Source organism: Dromaius novaehollandiae, chromosome 2 (assembly GCF_036370855.1).
Source record: "Dromaius novaehollandiae isolate bDroNov1 chromosome 2, bDroNov1.hap1, whole genome shotgun sequence".
Lineage (NCBI taxonomy): Eukaryota > Metazoa > Chordata > Aves > Casuariiformes > Dromaiidae > Dromaius > Dromaius novaehollandiae.
In genome coordinates, this window is record NC_088099.1 from 93,899,800 (window position 1) to 93,912,296 (window position 12,497).

At 43.7% G+C, this 12,497-nt stretch overlaps 1 protein-coding gene across 3 annotated transcripts in view; it reads left to right on the plus strand.

Annotated features, from left to right (window-relative positions):
* The first annotated feature begins 1,247 nt into the window (after window positions 1–1,247).
* CTDP1 (CTD phosphatase subunit 1) overlaps window positions 1,248–12,497 on the plus strand; it is a 122,609-nt gene continuing 111,359 nt past the window's right edge. Inside the window, exon 1 of one of the 3 annotated variants that reach the window (XM_064506915.1) lies at window positions 1,248–1,270. Coding sequence is in view for 1 of the 3 variants with exons in the window: in XM_064506913.1 (XP_064362983.1) it covers window positions 1,733–2,076 (344 nt within the window). In the remaining 2 variants the exon portion in view is untranslated. The other 2 variants (XM_064506913.1, XM_064506914.1) reach the window with 2 other exon arrangements.

Consider the following 12,497-nt stretch of genomic DNA (forward strand, 5'->3'; position numbering starts at 1 on the left):
GATCATGCAGTGCATCATCATGCCTGTGTATAAGGAGCTGATACAAGATGCATGGCAACTTTTAATTCAAGAATTTCCTTATCTCTGGTTGTTGGTGATGGTGCCAGTTTATGACCTACTCTTGCCATGAAGTTCACAGCAATGTCTTGCAGGCCAAATTCCCAACCAGTCCACATTATTCTTGTTCTCTGCTGGCACGTTAGAAGGAAAAACTTTACAAGACCCTGCCCTTTAGAGACTGCCTGTAGACCGTGCACTGTCGGGCTTTCCTGTCCACAGAGGCTTCTCCCTCCCAATATTCTTGCTGCTAGCAAGTCAAACACTCCCAGTTGTCTGGAAAGGACCTCTTGTGAAGGCCCTTGCATCTGTGCCTGTTGCTCTGAGCTCCCAGGCTGAGACACATGAACACTGGGAGTGCCAACGAGACACAAGGATTTGGAGTACTTGCTAACAAGTACTGGAGATGCTGAAGCGGAGTCACGTTTCCAGGGCTGCTTGTAGCATTTCCTCCCCCCTTAGCATGTGAATGTGAGGCTGAGGAGGTAACTGTACCCTGGAAGTGGACGTGGCTGGTGGGAAGCACGCCCGCCGACCCATTCCATGGAGAGATGCATGCGCACTCATAGTGACACTTTAGCCCTTAGTTCTAGTCAGTCCTGCTGTGCTCCTGGAAAATAACTGGATTGAATGCCTGGTGCTGCCCCAGAAAGGATACCCCAGTCCGGGCTTGCCAGTTCAGAAGCAAGCAGCACATGCTCGGATCTGTACGTCCCCGAGCTCGGGTCTGCCGGCCACCGCCTGCTGCCTCCGTGCCGGCGCCGCCGCACCGAGGACACGGGACCGGGCCGCGGCCCAGAGGCCGGCTGCACTTGCATGGCGGCGTGGAACCCTTACGGCGGGCAGGGGCGCGCCCCGCTCCCCTTCCCTCCCTGCCCCCGGGCGGCTCCGGGGTGAACAGCAGCACAGCAGCACGGAGCCGCCGCGGGGCCGCGCCTCAGAGCAGCGCGGCGGCCGCTGCCCCAGCCCGCAGCTGCGACCGGGAGCCCCCACCCCCGCCGCCACGCTTCCCGCGCCGCCAACGGCCGCTGACGGGAGGAAGACTACAATGACCAGCGTGCGCCGCGCTCTCCCGCCCTCAGGCAACTGCCTCCTGCGACTGCGCGCAGGCCTGTGCGCGGAGCATGCTGGGGCTGGTAGGCCGCGCGCTGCATGCCGGGAGTAATAGTTCAAGCGCCCTCTTCCCCGTAGCTCGCCCCACGCGCTGGGGCAGGTGAGGGCGCGCGCGGATCCGGAAATGTGTTTGAAGCGGGGGAGGGACTTAGTGCTCTTTCCTTCGCCGGAGCGGGAAGAAGTGGGCGAGAGTCTTCTTTTCTTTTTTTTTTTCTTCCGCCCTTTTCTTTTCTCTACTTCTCTCCCCTCTCTTTCCTCTCCCTCTCCCCTTCCCCCGCCGTTTCCCTTCCCTCCCCGCCTCCGCGCGGCCGGTCCCGTGCGGCGGCCCCTTTAAGGCCGGTCCGGCGCGCGGCGGCCTGCGCCTGCGTACCAGGGCCGTGACCCCGCTCCCCATCGGCGCCGCTGGCGGTTGTTGAGGGTCCTGCGCCTCCCCCTCCTCCTCCCCCGCCGGGCAGCGCGCGGCGTCCGGGCCCCGTTACCGACCCGGCGGCGGCGCGGCCGTTGCCATAGCGACCCCCACCCCGGCGGCCTGCGCTCGGGAGCAGCCGCCGCGGCCGGCACCATGGAGGGGCCGGCGGAGAGGGGCGGCGGGCCGGCGGCGGAGGGCCTCGCGGGGGTGATCGCGGAGATCCGGGCGCCGGGCCCGCGGCCGCTGCGCCTGCTGGAGTGGAAGGTGTCGGTGGGGGCGGCGGTGCAGATCGGGTCGGTGCTGGCGCTCTGCTCCCCGCTGCCGCCGGCCCCGCGACCCGCCGCCGCTGCCGCCCCCGGCCCCGCCGCCCCGCCGCCCGCTGGCAGCGGCGCCAGCACCCGGCCGCAGCGGGCCGGCGCCGAGCGCAAGCTGAAAGCGGAGCGGCCCGGCGTGGTGCGGGAGCTCTGTGCGCGGCCTGGACAGGTCATCGCGCCCGGGTGAGTGCGGGGTCCGCGCCGAGCACTGGGGGGGGGGGGGCACGGGGGAGGGCAGCGCCGAGCCCCCGGCTCCGGGGCCGGGGGGGCTGCGAGGGCGCCCCAGGGCGGCGAGTGCCCGGGAAGGCTGCTCTGAAACGCGGCTTTCGCGCCTCTTCCGTAAAGAGCCGAGAGTTACGCTCCCGCCCTGCCGGGGGCCTGGGCTAAAAGATAAAGACCTTATTTTCAGCCTGGTGTACCTATTAAACCAGTTCGTGTATCCAAGGTAGTTGTAAGTGTTACCCTCTCTTGGCCGTATCCTGCAACGTGCTGGACCGCGTACAGTCAGTCGGGATCCGCTCCCAACCTGTGGTGGTGGGGTGGGGAAGAGACCGGTATTATATTTGTGATAGCTTCCAGGGACTGCAGATGCCAGCGGTGATGTTTAACAGCAGCGTTCTCCTGTGTTTAAGCTTTGCTTCCCCTTCGTGATGATTGATGTGAATTGCAGCACTTCGCCCGCTGTGTTTGATCAGTGTTTCACAGATGTTTAACTTCTAGCAAGAAAAGATTCATCTTGTGAAGTTTTATGTTGAATGCGCAAAAGCAGTCGTGTAAGGGGCAGGCCGGGGGAGATGTGGAGGTGCAATCGTTCTCTTATTTCATTGTTCCAGAATTCAGGACTTCGCTGTGAACTTTGTTTTCAGAGAACTGAGCATCACCTTCATATGTTTCACAACTCTGTGAAAACGGCTCTTACTAATAAAACTATTTGGAGATATTATTCTCAAGTTTGGTATTTTACTACTTAGTTTGTGCAAAACTCAACTACTGAAGGGATCCTTCAGTACTTAATGAGGGATTTTAATGCTGTAAAAGAACAACTTCAGTTACTAAATACCTTCTATCTAATACTGGCAACCTAGATGCTATTAATACTGTGGATGAGGCATGAGGCCTCACAAATACAAACTAGATGGTGGAATTTGAATTATTAAAAGAGCAAGGGATTAAATGCCAGATATTTTCCATAGTTCAGCAATGGCTTTGTCTTGGTAAGATTGCATATTGGTTAACTTAACTTTTAAACTCTTAAATGGCTAATAGTAAGATAGGGCCTCTCAGATTTCTTTGTTAAATTGGGCTAATAGCTTGCTACCCTGCACTTCGAGCAGATTTCTTTCTCAACAGGAAACCATTGAAACCCTCTACTTCCTCTGTTTTATGACAGCAAGTTACTTTCTTTTATTGCAGTTCTCCTGGTTCTTGGGTGGGTGCAGCCAGGCCTAAACTTTCTTCATTGAAAATCAGGAGTATGTGCAAAACATCTGTGTACAGAGGCATTCTCAGAGGTCCAAGAAAAACACTGAATTTTTATCAGTCAGTAATATGAGATGATATAGAGAAGATATTAGCTGTGTTTTTCTTGCTGCTGAAAATGCTTTTTTTTGCTTTTTTTTTTTTCCCCCCCTTCAATAAGACCATGGCTTTCCCTTTGTGCTACACTGGTGTTCAGCTCTTGCCTCCGATGCAAGTTGGACAATCTTTTAATATCTGCTTTAGAACACGTATCACAAATGCTAACTCAGACGAAAAGTGTCTGAAAAATACACAGTGAAATTTTAAAAGAGTGTATGTGTGATGAAAATTCATCTTGATAGTGCTTTGTGGAAGGGCTGATAAAGTTGGCCTGTTGTGCTTTCATTATGTTGACTAAGCACCTAGGAAAAAAACAAAAGCAAGAAGACTTTAGATAGTAAAGTAAATGTAAACAAGTGAAAATTATGCTGGGACTAGCGTAGCAATGTTTTAGCTTTGCTAAACATAACCTTTAGGACTTGTACGCACAAATTTTTATGCGGTGCTTATGTTGGATTTCTTTTTTCAACATAGATTCACTTTGATGATAGTTTGCTTTGAAACATTTAGAAAATACTGTTCTTTTGCTCTTGTGTTCATGGCCTCCTAGCACACTGTCTTACACAGCTAAAAGTTAGCTTCCTAATATTGACTATTGCTAAACATTGCTTTTCTGGAATTCTGAATTTTCAGCTAGCATCCTCTATTGCAGACTGTAATGGTAGTTACTGGGAAATTGTAAAAGAAAAGTCCAAGTGAACAGATAGAAAAAGGATGTCCTGAGGGTAGTAGAGCTAGCTCAGCAGTTGGAGACAGAAGTGTAGCAGTTGCTTACAGGTTGCATGCTGTCACTTAGAAGTTTTCTTTGTGAGCATTAGATCTCTTGTCTGTGGCTTCCCACTTGTGGAATGGGAATAATAACATTTCCGTACTTAGCAGCAGCATTTAAAAGTAAGTATGTGATAACACTGTGCAGTATTAAAACACTGTAGTGATAAAGGTAATAATGTAGAAAATTTTTTTCCAGCATTGCTGGAGAATGGATATTTTTTATACCGAGTATCTATGGTGGTAGGTGCCCTATGGTGCCTTCAAAAGAAATCATATTGGTCAGTTTAGCCCCTAACTCACTATAAACTTAAGATGCATGCAAATATTTTGGCAGTATTTCAGCAATAAACACTGTAGGAAAACTTCCTAGTCCAAATATTTTGCCTTTTAGGTAGAACATGAGAGGGTAAATGGATTAGAACTTTTTCTTTGAGGATAAATAACATAATTGGCTAAATTTTTATTATATCAAATTTGGTCATTTCTGAAACAAATTACATCTTACAGCACTAGTTTCTCCCTCTTAGGAAGATATGTTTCTAACTTAACTTTATTTTTCTGTTAAAATCTGGCATGGAATAAAATCTATCAGCATATGAAAGTGATGTACTGTATATTTAGCACTTAATTTTCCTGTAGTTTGATTAGCCACTTTTTGACACTGGTGTTGGCTTAAGCAGTCATGCCCTTCTTTCTGCATGGTCCTGTCTGACTGTTCCTGCTGTGCGTTGCTTTGGCAAAAACAGTGGCGTGACTGATCTGGTTTGAGGAGTGGGAAGCTTTTCATCAGTTTTCCAGCAGGAACCGTTCCCAATCCAGTCTGCTGTGTTGATGCACAAATGACTGTCAGCACAGTGAAGAGGATGGTATGGGGTGGGGCTGGAAGCCTGAGGCAGGCAGGAGGTGGCTGTTGCGTATACTACCATAGGTAGGCTTGCATCAAATCTCAGACTAGAGCTTGAGAGAGGAAGGAGTCTGACCTCTTAGAACTGCAAATAGAAGGGATGACAGCAAGCAGTTAATGAAAGGTCTTTGATGTTAACATAAGTTCCATTGGTGGCAGCAGCAACATACAAAATGTCAAGATCTGCTGCCATGTTCTTTATATTATGAATATAGTTAATGCCAGTCACCCCAGTTACCCATCAAGGTTAATCATTCTTAAGCAGCCACTGGTATGTCAGGATTCTGGGTTGGGGCAATATTTTGTTTTGTGTGAACATTTACCTAAGCATTTGTAATATGAAACAATTGTTCCCTTTCAGGCCCTGATGGTGGGATAGACTACTTAAATTCTCTTATGTGATTCATGTTAGCAGAATCTTCCAAAAGATTTATTACCTGTACATCTAAGCTGGGTGCCTTTGTGTCTTCTTACATGGCTTTATTAGCTAAAACTTACATTCTTCTGCAGAGCGTAAAATACATGAGTGTTGTATCAAAATCTTGTTTAAACATATCTGGGTTCTAAGGAAGCAAAATTTATATCTTCTCTTTTGGAGAAGGTAGTAAGAAAGAGGAGGGAATCTGTTCCCTAAAGCTGTACAGCGTTAAGTGTTGTTACTTAGCGTTTTTTGTATCAAAAGTTGATTTTATAAAAAAAGGTATCTTCCTTTGCTTATCTAATGCCACTAAGCCTGAGGGCTTAGCTTACCACCCAAGATGAGAAGGACGTTTAACCGTGGACCCCAGTACCTTTCATCTTGTAGCCTTCAAGGGGATTAAAATACTGATGAATTACAGTTTATTTGAAGTGATGATATATGTAATAAAATACAGAAAAACAACTTGCTACTTCAGTTAGACACAAATGTTTTCATGATGTCCTGTCAGATATTTAATGAGCTTATTAGAGCCTACAGAAAAAAAGTCTTTAAACACCAAGGATTGTTGAGTAACACTTGACAGTTCCTGCTTAGTACATCTCTCACCTACTTTCTTTTTATATAATAGGTTATGGTATGCATCTTTCCAGCCTGTTTCCTGTGTATTCCCCCCCTCCCTGCCCATACACTGTGAGCTCTGATGCTAAGGAAGCCTGCTTTTTAGCACATCTGTCTTGGGTCTGGTTGAGTTTGATACTGAAAAAGCTGAGTTCTAAACGAGGGATTTCCTTCCTTAATTGCTTTCTTTTTTTCCCTCTTCCTAGTTCTATGGTATCTAGCAAGTTTGAAGCTCACACTGTAGAAACTTCATTATCTCCAAGCATCAAAGTGCTCAGCCAGGTTTAGTTGGAATCGGACATCAGGCTCGGAAGTTACCAGGAGAGGTGGGCTGACAGGCAGTGTGGTTGTAGCAGCCTTGTAGCTCTTTTTGTTGTGGCTTCCTTAGGCTGTAGTTTCATGATTGTTTCAGGCTGATGTGAGAGTTGGCTAGAAAGAATGCTCATACATCTGTCTGCCTTCAGCTTGCATTTAGTTGGATGTTGGAAATGATCTAGCTTCAGCTAGCTTGGCCTCTTTCCTTCCTTTCCATCCTTCCCACCCAACCTCCCCCAAAATAGTCCATACCGATCCATTCCCTCTTCTGGCTCATATGCGCTGACATGAGTGCGATGTGGGGAAAGGGAGGACAGAATCATCCTTTCAGCAGGAGGCTGCATTTAGGTCAGATCAAAGCGGTTGTGTAAATGCCGGTATAGTTGTTAAGGGGATGAGTAACATGTTCACATCAGGAAATAACATTGTTAAGGTTGAATATTTCCCCTATGGCATTTGAAATGGTAGTCTTTAGTAACACATTACTTTTATCCTTACAGGGCTTCTCCCAAACCGGGGGGGTTTCTGTTCTTGGAGTTCTTACTACAAGTTGGTGAGCTTTCTTGAGCTCAAGGACTTTGCCACTGTATGTGAGTGTATGCAGAATCCCATGGGCCTGCAGACAGAGTGAGATAGCTCATTTAACTATTTTGTGCATCCTGTTGTAGATCTACAAGTTGGTTATAGTTCTTGAAAAAAGTGTATGTTTGTAGATGTCTGCGTTGGAAATCCGTTTTGCTTTTTCACAGTCTGTAATGAATTTTTATTTAATTGCTGTCTAGATGGTTTCTTTGCTGCATTTTCAGGCTTTAGTTCAGTAATGGAGTTGTTTAGAAAAACATAGGCTTTCTGAAGGCAAAGCTGTGTAGTATATTTCTTTAAAACTGAAGTGTGTTTTTTCCTTAATCTTAAGACAAAAAGACTTCTGAAGAGAGAACGTATGTACAAAAACTATGACAGCTGGACTGGGGTGATTAATTTTTATGCTGCGCGATACCTGGTGCTTTGAACTGAGAGAGAATTCAAGGTAGGAGGGAAGAGACGAGGGCTTTGGCTTTGGATTTTTGTAAAAGTTTCTGTCTTGACCTAAGAGATATATATTTTTTTTCTCCCTCCTGTTTCCTTCAAGATATATCACTAATACAGCTTGTTTGCCTACCTGGAGCTGTATGATTTGGTAACTGAGTATTTGCTGTTAGCTTGAAGGCTGACTCTAGTAGTGATCTTAGCCATTCAGTTTTTTAAAGTCAGTGTTCCCTAGTGGAAGACTCTTGGGTAACTTGATAACCAACGTTTGAACTCACTAAATCAAAATGAATATGGGATGATTGTACTGCAAGTTCTTAAATATTACCAAAAGTATATAAAAATATTTCCAGTCGGGACTTTTCAGCCTGAAGAACTGTCAGACTTTTATTTTAGGATCTGATTTTCAGAAGAATGATGGACAATTCATTGCAAGTTGTCACTTACAAATATTCTTATGAGACGTTCTTTATCTTTTGTGTGGTTGAAAGTTTGTTTAAAGGCTAATATAAGGTCTTCTAGCATGTGTGAATAATTGAATTTGCAATAGTTGTCTCTTAAAGTATATAGGAGAGCATAATGAGACTTCCTGGAAAGTAAGTTGTAACCTATAATGTAGTACCACTTAAGGATCTTGATTATACATCTTGTCTAGGTATTATTTTGCTGAACCTAGACTTACAGAATCAGAAATCTTAGCCTAGGAGTGTAAGGGAAGAACATTGTCATTAGCAGCAAAGACTTACCGGTCTTCAAAACACTTTGGAGGAAAAGTTGCCCTTTTTTGGTGTGCATGAGGAAGTTCTGCCATATGTAATGTGTGCTGTGAAGCACTGATGAGATTTTTCTCGCCACTCTTGGCTAGTATTTTACAACAGTACTGAAATGCCATGTGTTTTCCTTCAGAATCTGTATCTATCCTTGTAGTGAAGAAGTGCTTGTTGCCCAAAAAGGTGAACCATTGCTTCAAGGCAATAGAAATTGCTTTGGCCTCAGACTAGCACATTCACGAAAAGAAACTAGCCTGAGTGAGGCACATACACCAGTTGTGTGAGCATACATCATCTTTTCTGTTGCTTTCTCAAACATGAATTCTATTTAAAACAAACTAATCAAAAGAAACCAGCCTATTTTCTAAACTTACTGTTCAAAAAGGTTGTTTTATGCTTTTTCCAGTGCAACAGGAAAGGAATTTACTTTAATCATTTGATGATACTGAAATAACAGACTTGTAATTAGCTGATGCTGGTTGATTTGCCTAAGATAGCATTCATCAGAATTACCAGGATCCTCTTTTTATTTTGTGCATTACTGGGTAGAAGGTGGCAGTGAACCTGTTAGATTATTTGTAGACACATCTAGAATTTTTTTAGCATGTGACTACTTAAAGGAAAGGATAGAATATTGTCAGGCCATTACTTGACTAATACATCTTTAAAGTGAAAAACCCTTCTCTCGCTCTTCTACAAATGTTTTGAGAAACACTGTGGAATAAGGCACTGAAGGCACACGTTCTGAGTAGAAATGAGTAACAGACATTTGTTTGCATTGTAGTGCTTTCTTGTTTAATATTTGCATCTAAACCATTGCAGCATTTGGCTGGTGTGTAAGGCAAAAGGTCTTGGTCCAAGCTAACTGGGGTAAACTGCTTGAATCACCGCTCACAGGAGAGGGTAGACGAACAGTCTTAGCCCAGGAAGGCATTGTTTAAAGAGGAAGGGAATTTAATTAACCTTCCAGGTAACTTTACAGATACTTCTAAAACTTTCTCTTTTTATGTTGAGCACCCCTCTAAACAGTTGTGCTCTCCTTTTGGAGCAGAGTTCTGGGCATATGTGATGTTCTTTGGGTGTCCCTAAGGCAAGTCATGTGGCTGCTGCCAAATGTAGAGCTGCTGTTCCTTTGTTTGAACATAATCTGTATGTAACTTGAGACAGTTTTGGTCACACTTGCTTTTAAGGGTGTTAGAAGTTATTAAATGTTCCTGTATAAATAGGTTCATTTGGCTTAACAGGCAAGTTAAGCCAAACTTTACTTCTGCAGAAGCAGAAGTTTCAAGATAAGTGTGCCCACAGTGTGCATTGGACCAGGGTGGGGGGACAAGGAAGCTGCTGGACTCGACTCAGGGATTCTGCATCTTGTCACAAGCCTCTTCGTACTCTTACATCATTTGGAAGTAATAGATGAAAGGACCATAATCAGTTAAGTGTCTTTTTCTAAGGGGAAAAAATGATCAAAAGTCAGGAGAAGATGTGATATTCTCTGTTAATATATACAGCTTTCCAAAGCAGAGGGAGAGAGTTCATAAATCTGGGAGAATCTCGTGCACAGGAAAAAGCAGCTTAAAAAGTTCACATCTGGCTTTGCTGCCAAGTGTGTTTATGTCAAGCTGTCGCTTCCCAAGTCCTGTTTCTCTGCTTTGGTGTCAAGGCTCTCTTCGTGGTCAAGGAGCTGTTTGTTATTTGGAGGTGTTTTGCTAGATGTGGGCCTGCAGGTGCAGCCAGAAAATCAAATCTGCTCAGGTAATCTTAGGTGATCTTGGGTGGGGGAAGGGAGGAACGCAGTGGTAACTTGCTTTGTGATGTAGGGGAAATCGTGTGCCTTTATCTGGAGGGGCAGGGGCTTTGAAGAGGGATATGCCTGAAAAGAACAAAAAGGGATCAGAGATGGGATTAGTCCAAGACTGTTGTGACTTTGATTTGCAGCAATTCAGCTATGACTGCCGTTCTTTTGTAACTGACGCCAAAGTCAAAGACAAGGGGTGGTTCAATCAAGAAAAGAAAACTGCAAATTTACGTTAATTTTGTTCTGTCAATTATAAGTATGTACAATCAGTACTCTGCCACTTCAACCTTTTGGATAAAGGCTTGAAGTTTTCAGTTAAGTTGGCCATGTTCATCATACGTCTTTTAAATGCCATGCGTGGACTTGGATGACTTAGATTTTTGATTCTGCTGCCAGGTGGATATTGCTGAACTTAAGAGCTTCTCCGGAAGTGCTGAATATTAAAAGGCTACATGCAGAGTGGTTTAAGAAATAGGTCCTGGGGTAATGTAAGCTTTGTTAGAATACTTGCTTTAAAATCTGCAAGTAGATTTTTTTTTTAAGAGCTGTACCATCTCTTGTTCTTCCCCTGCCAGCTTTTGTGAGTGAAGTCATTTCCAGTTTTTTTAAAACCCATACTACTTGCTGCTTTTGCCATGTACTTCACATAAATGGATGTGCTGATGGCAGTGGATTCATGAAATGCTAAATGAGAAGTCATAGAAAGAAAAAAAACCACTTCCTTTAATGTAACTGTAAAAACCCTGAGTGTTCATGTTAAAATTGCAAGTATGGTTCTGTTTTTTAAATCTGGATGTTGTTTTAAAGCTACTGTATTTTGACTGTTTTAAAACGTATTCTCACACACTGAATAATTCTTTTCTAAGATATGCTACGTGGTAGAAAGAAGTTGGCTATAATGCAAATTCTCTTTCAATCTGTAACTGGCATTAATTAGTCTGATGTTAAGTTCTGATGTTAAGCAAGGCCAAGAAGTTGCTGAAGGACACACTGGCTTTACTGTTACCTGTCTGTTTCAAGTTACAGTCATCTTAATTAAGAAAATGTAATCATGTGTGTGAACATGAAAGTAATTTTTCATCATTTTGGTCTTGCGCTGTTAGATGCAGCTCCTTTAAGGGCTGGAGTTGAATGCCGCAAATATTTGAGAAGGCTGGCAGATAGAAATCATGCCGTGTGAGTACTAACATGATAGTCAGAGAGACAGCATCAATAGAAACACAAATGCATAAGAGAGTAATGCACATAGTTAATAATAATTAGGAGGAGGGAGACACTACAGAACCACTTGTCATTTCAAAGAATTACTGTTATGTGACAGCTTATTTTCTTCTATTGTTGTTAGACATACCATTTAATACTAATGAAATAAGTTAGGAAAAACATGAACTATTAATTTTGTGCTGTTGATTTCATTATGTGTGAAATTCCTTGTTACGAGATTTATTTATTTTTAATGTAAAATGATTCATTCTTTTGAAAGAACTACATTCTTACCTTTACCTTTTAGGAAAAATTTCAAACTACATTTTTTTTTAAGTCATAGGATTTTAGTAATGTAAGTGTTCTAAATGAAATACAAAGCCATTTTAAATTGCCTTTGAAAGTGTGACTGGATTTCGTGTGAAAGGGCACTGCGATTCCAAACTACTATTCTCCTGAACTTTAGAATAACGTTAGCTTCCAACAGCAGCCTTCTGCAATGTGCAAGAAGCTGACCACAGGGGATGTTTGTGCAGGGTGAGAGGGAGCCTACCTCTGTCCATGTGACACCAAACTGTTCTTCAGCGGTGGACTGAAATATAACTTGAAGGCTTAGAAATCATGCATATCAAATGCATAGACTTAGCTCATGCTTCAGATGTCTTTTGGATTATAAAATAATAAAATCCAGAAACTCTGGCCCTAATGCTTCTGCTGGTATTTATGACCTACATATTGCTGTTGACAGTATCTAAAATTAACCAGATATCTTGTCTGAAAAGTAGGAGAATCACTCTGCAGCTTTCCTGTTCTAAAATGTTTTTAAGTTTACACACATTTTGAAAAACTAATAATTGTGAATAGTTTCTTTAACAGAAGAAAGTCTCAGCTCTATCATTTCACATTCTCTTTGAAGAATTGAGAGGATACCTTGAAGCTTAAACCATTCCTCCTACAAACTAACGCTCATGGCAGTTTTTATTTTATTGTTGAAGTAAATGTCATGTCTGTACCCTGATGTCTGTATCGTGTTAGGATAGATGTGGGGGGGTTTTTTGTTTTGTTTTGTGTTTTTTTTAATCAAAAGAGTTGCCCTGAGGCCTTTTGGGTTCTATGGATTTGAAATATAGCATTGTCTCCTCGCTTGCCATTTAGTGTAAAGTGTTAGGTCAAGGCTTCTGTATGGAACTGATGAAACCATTC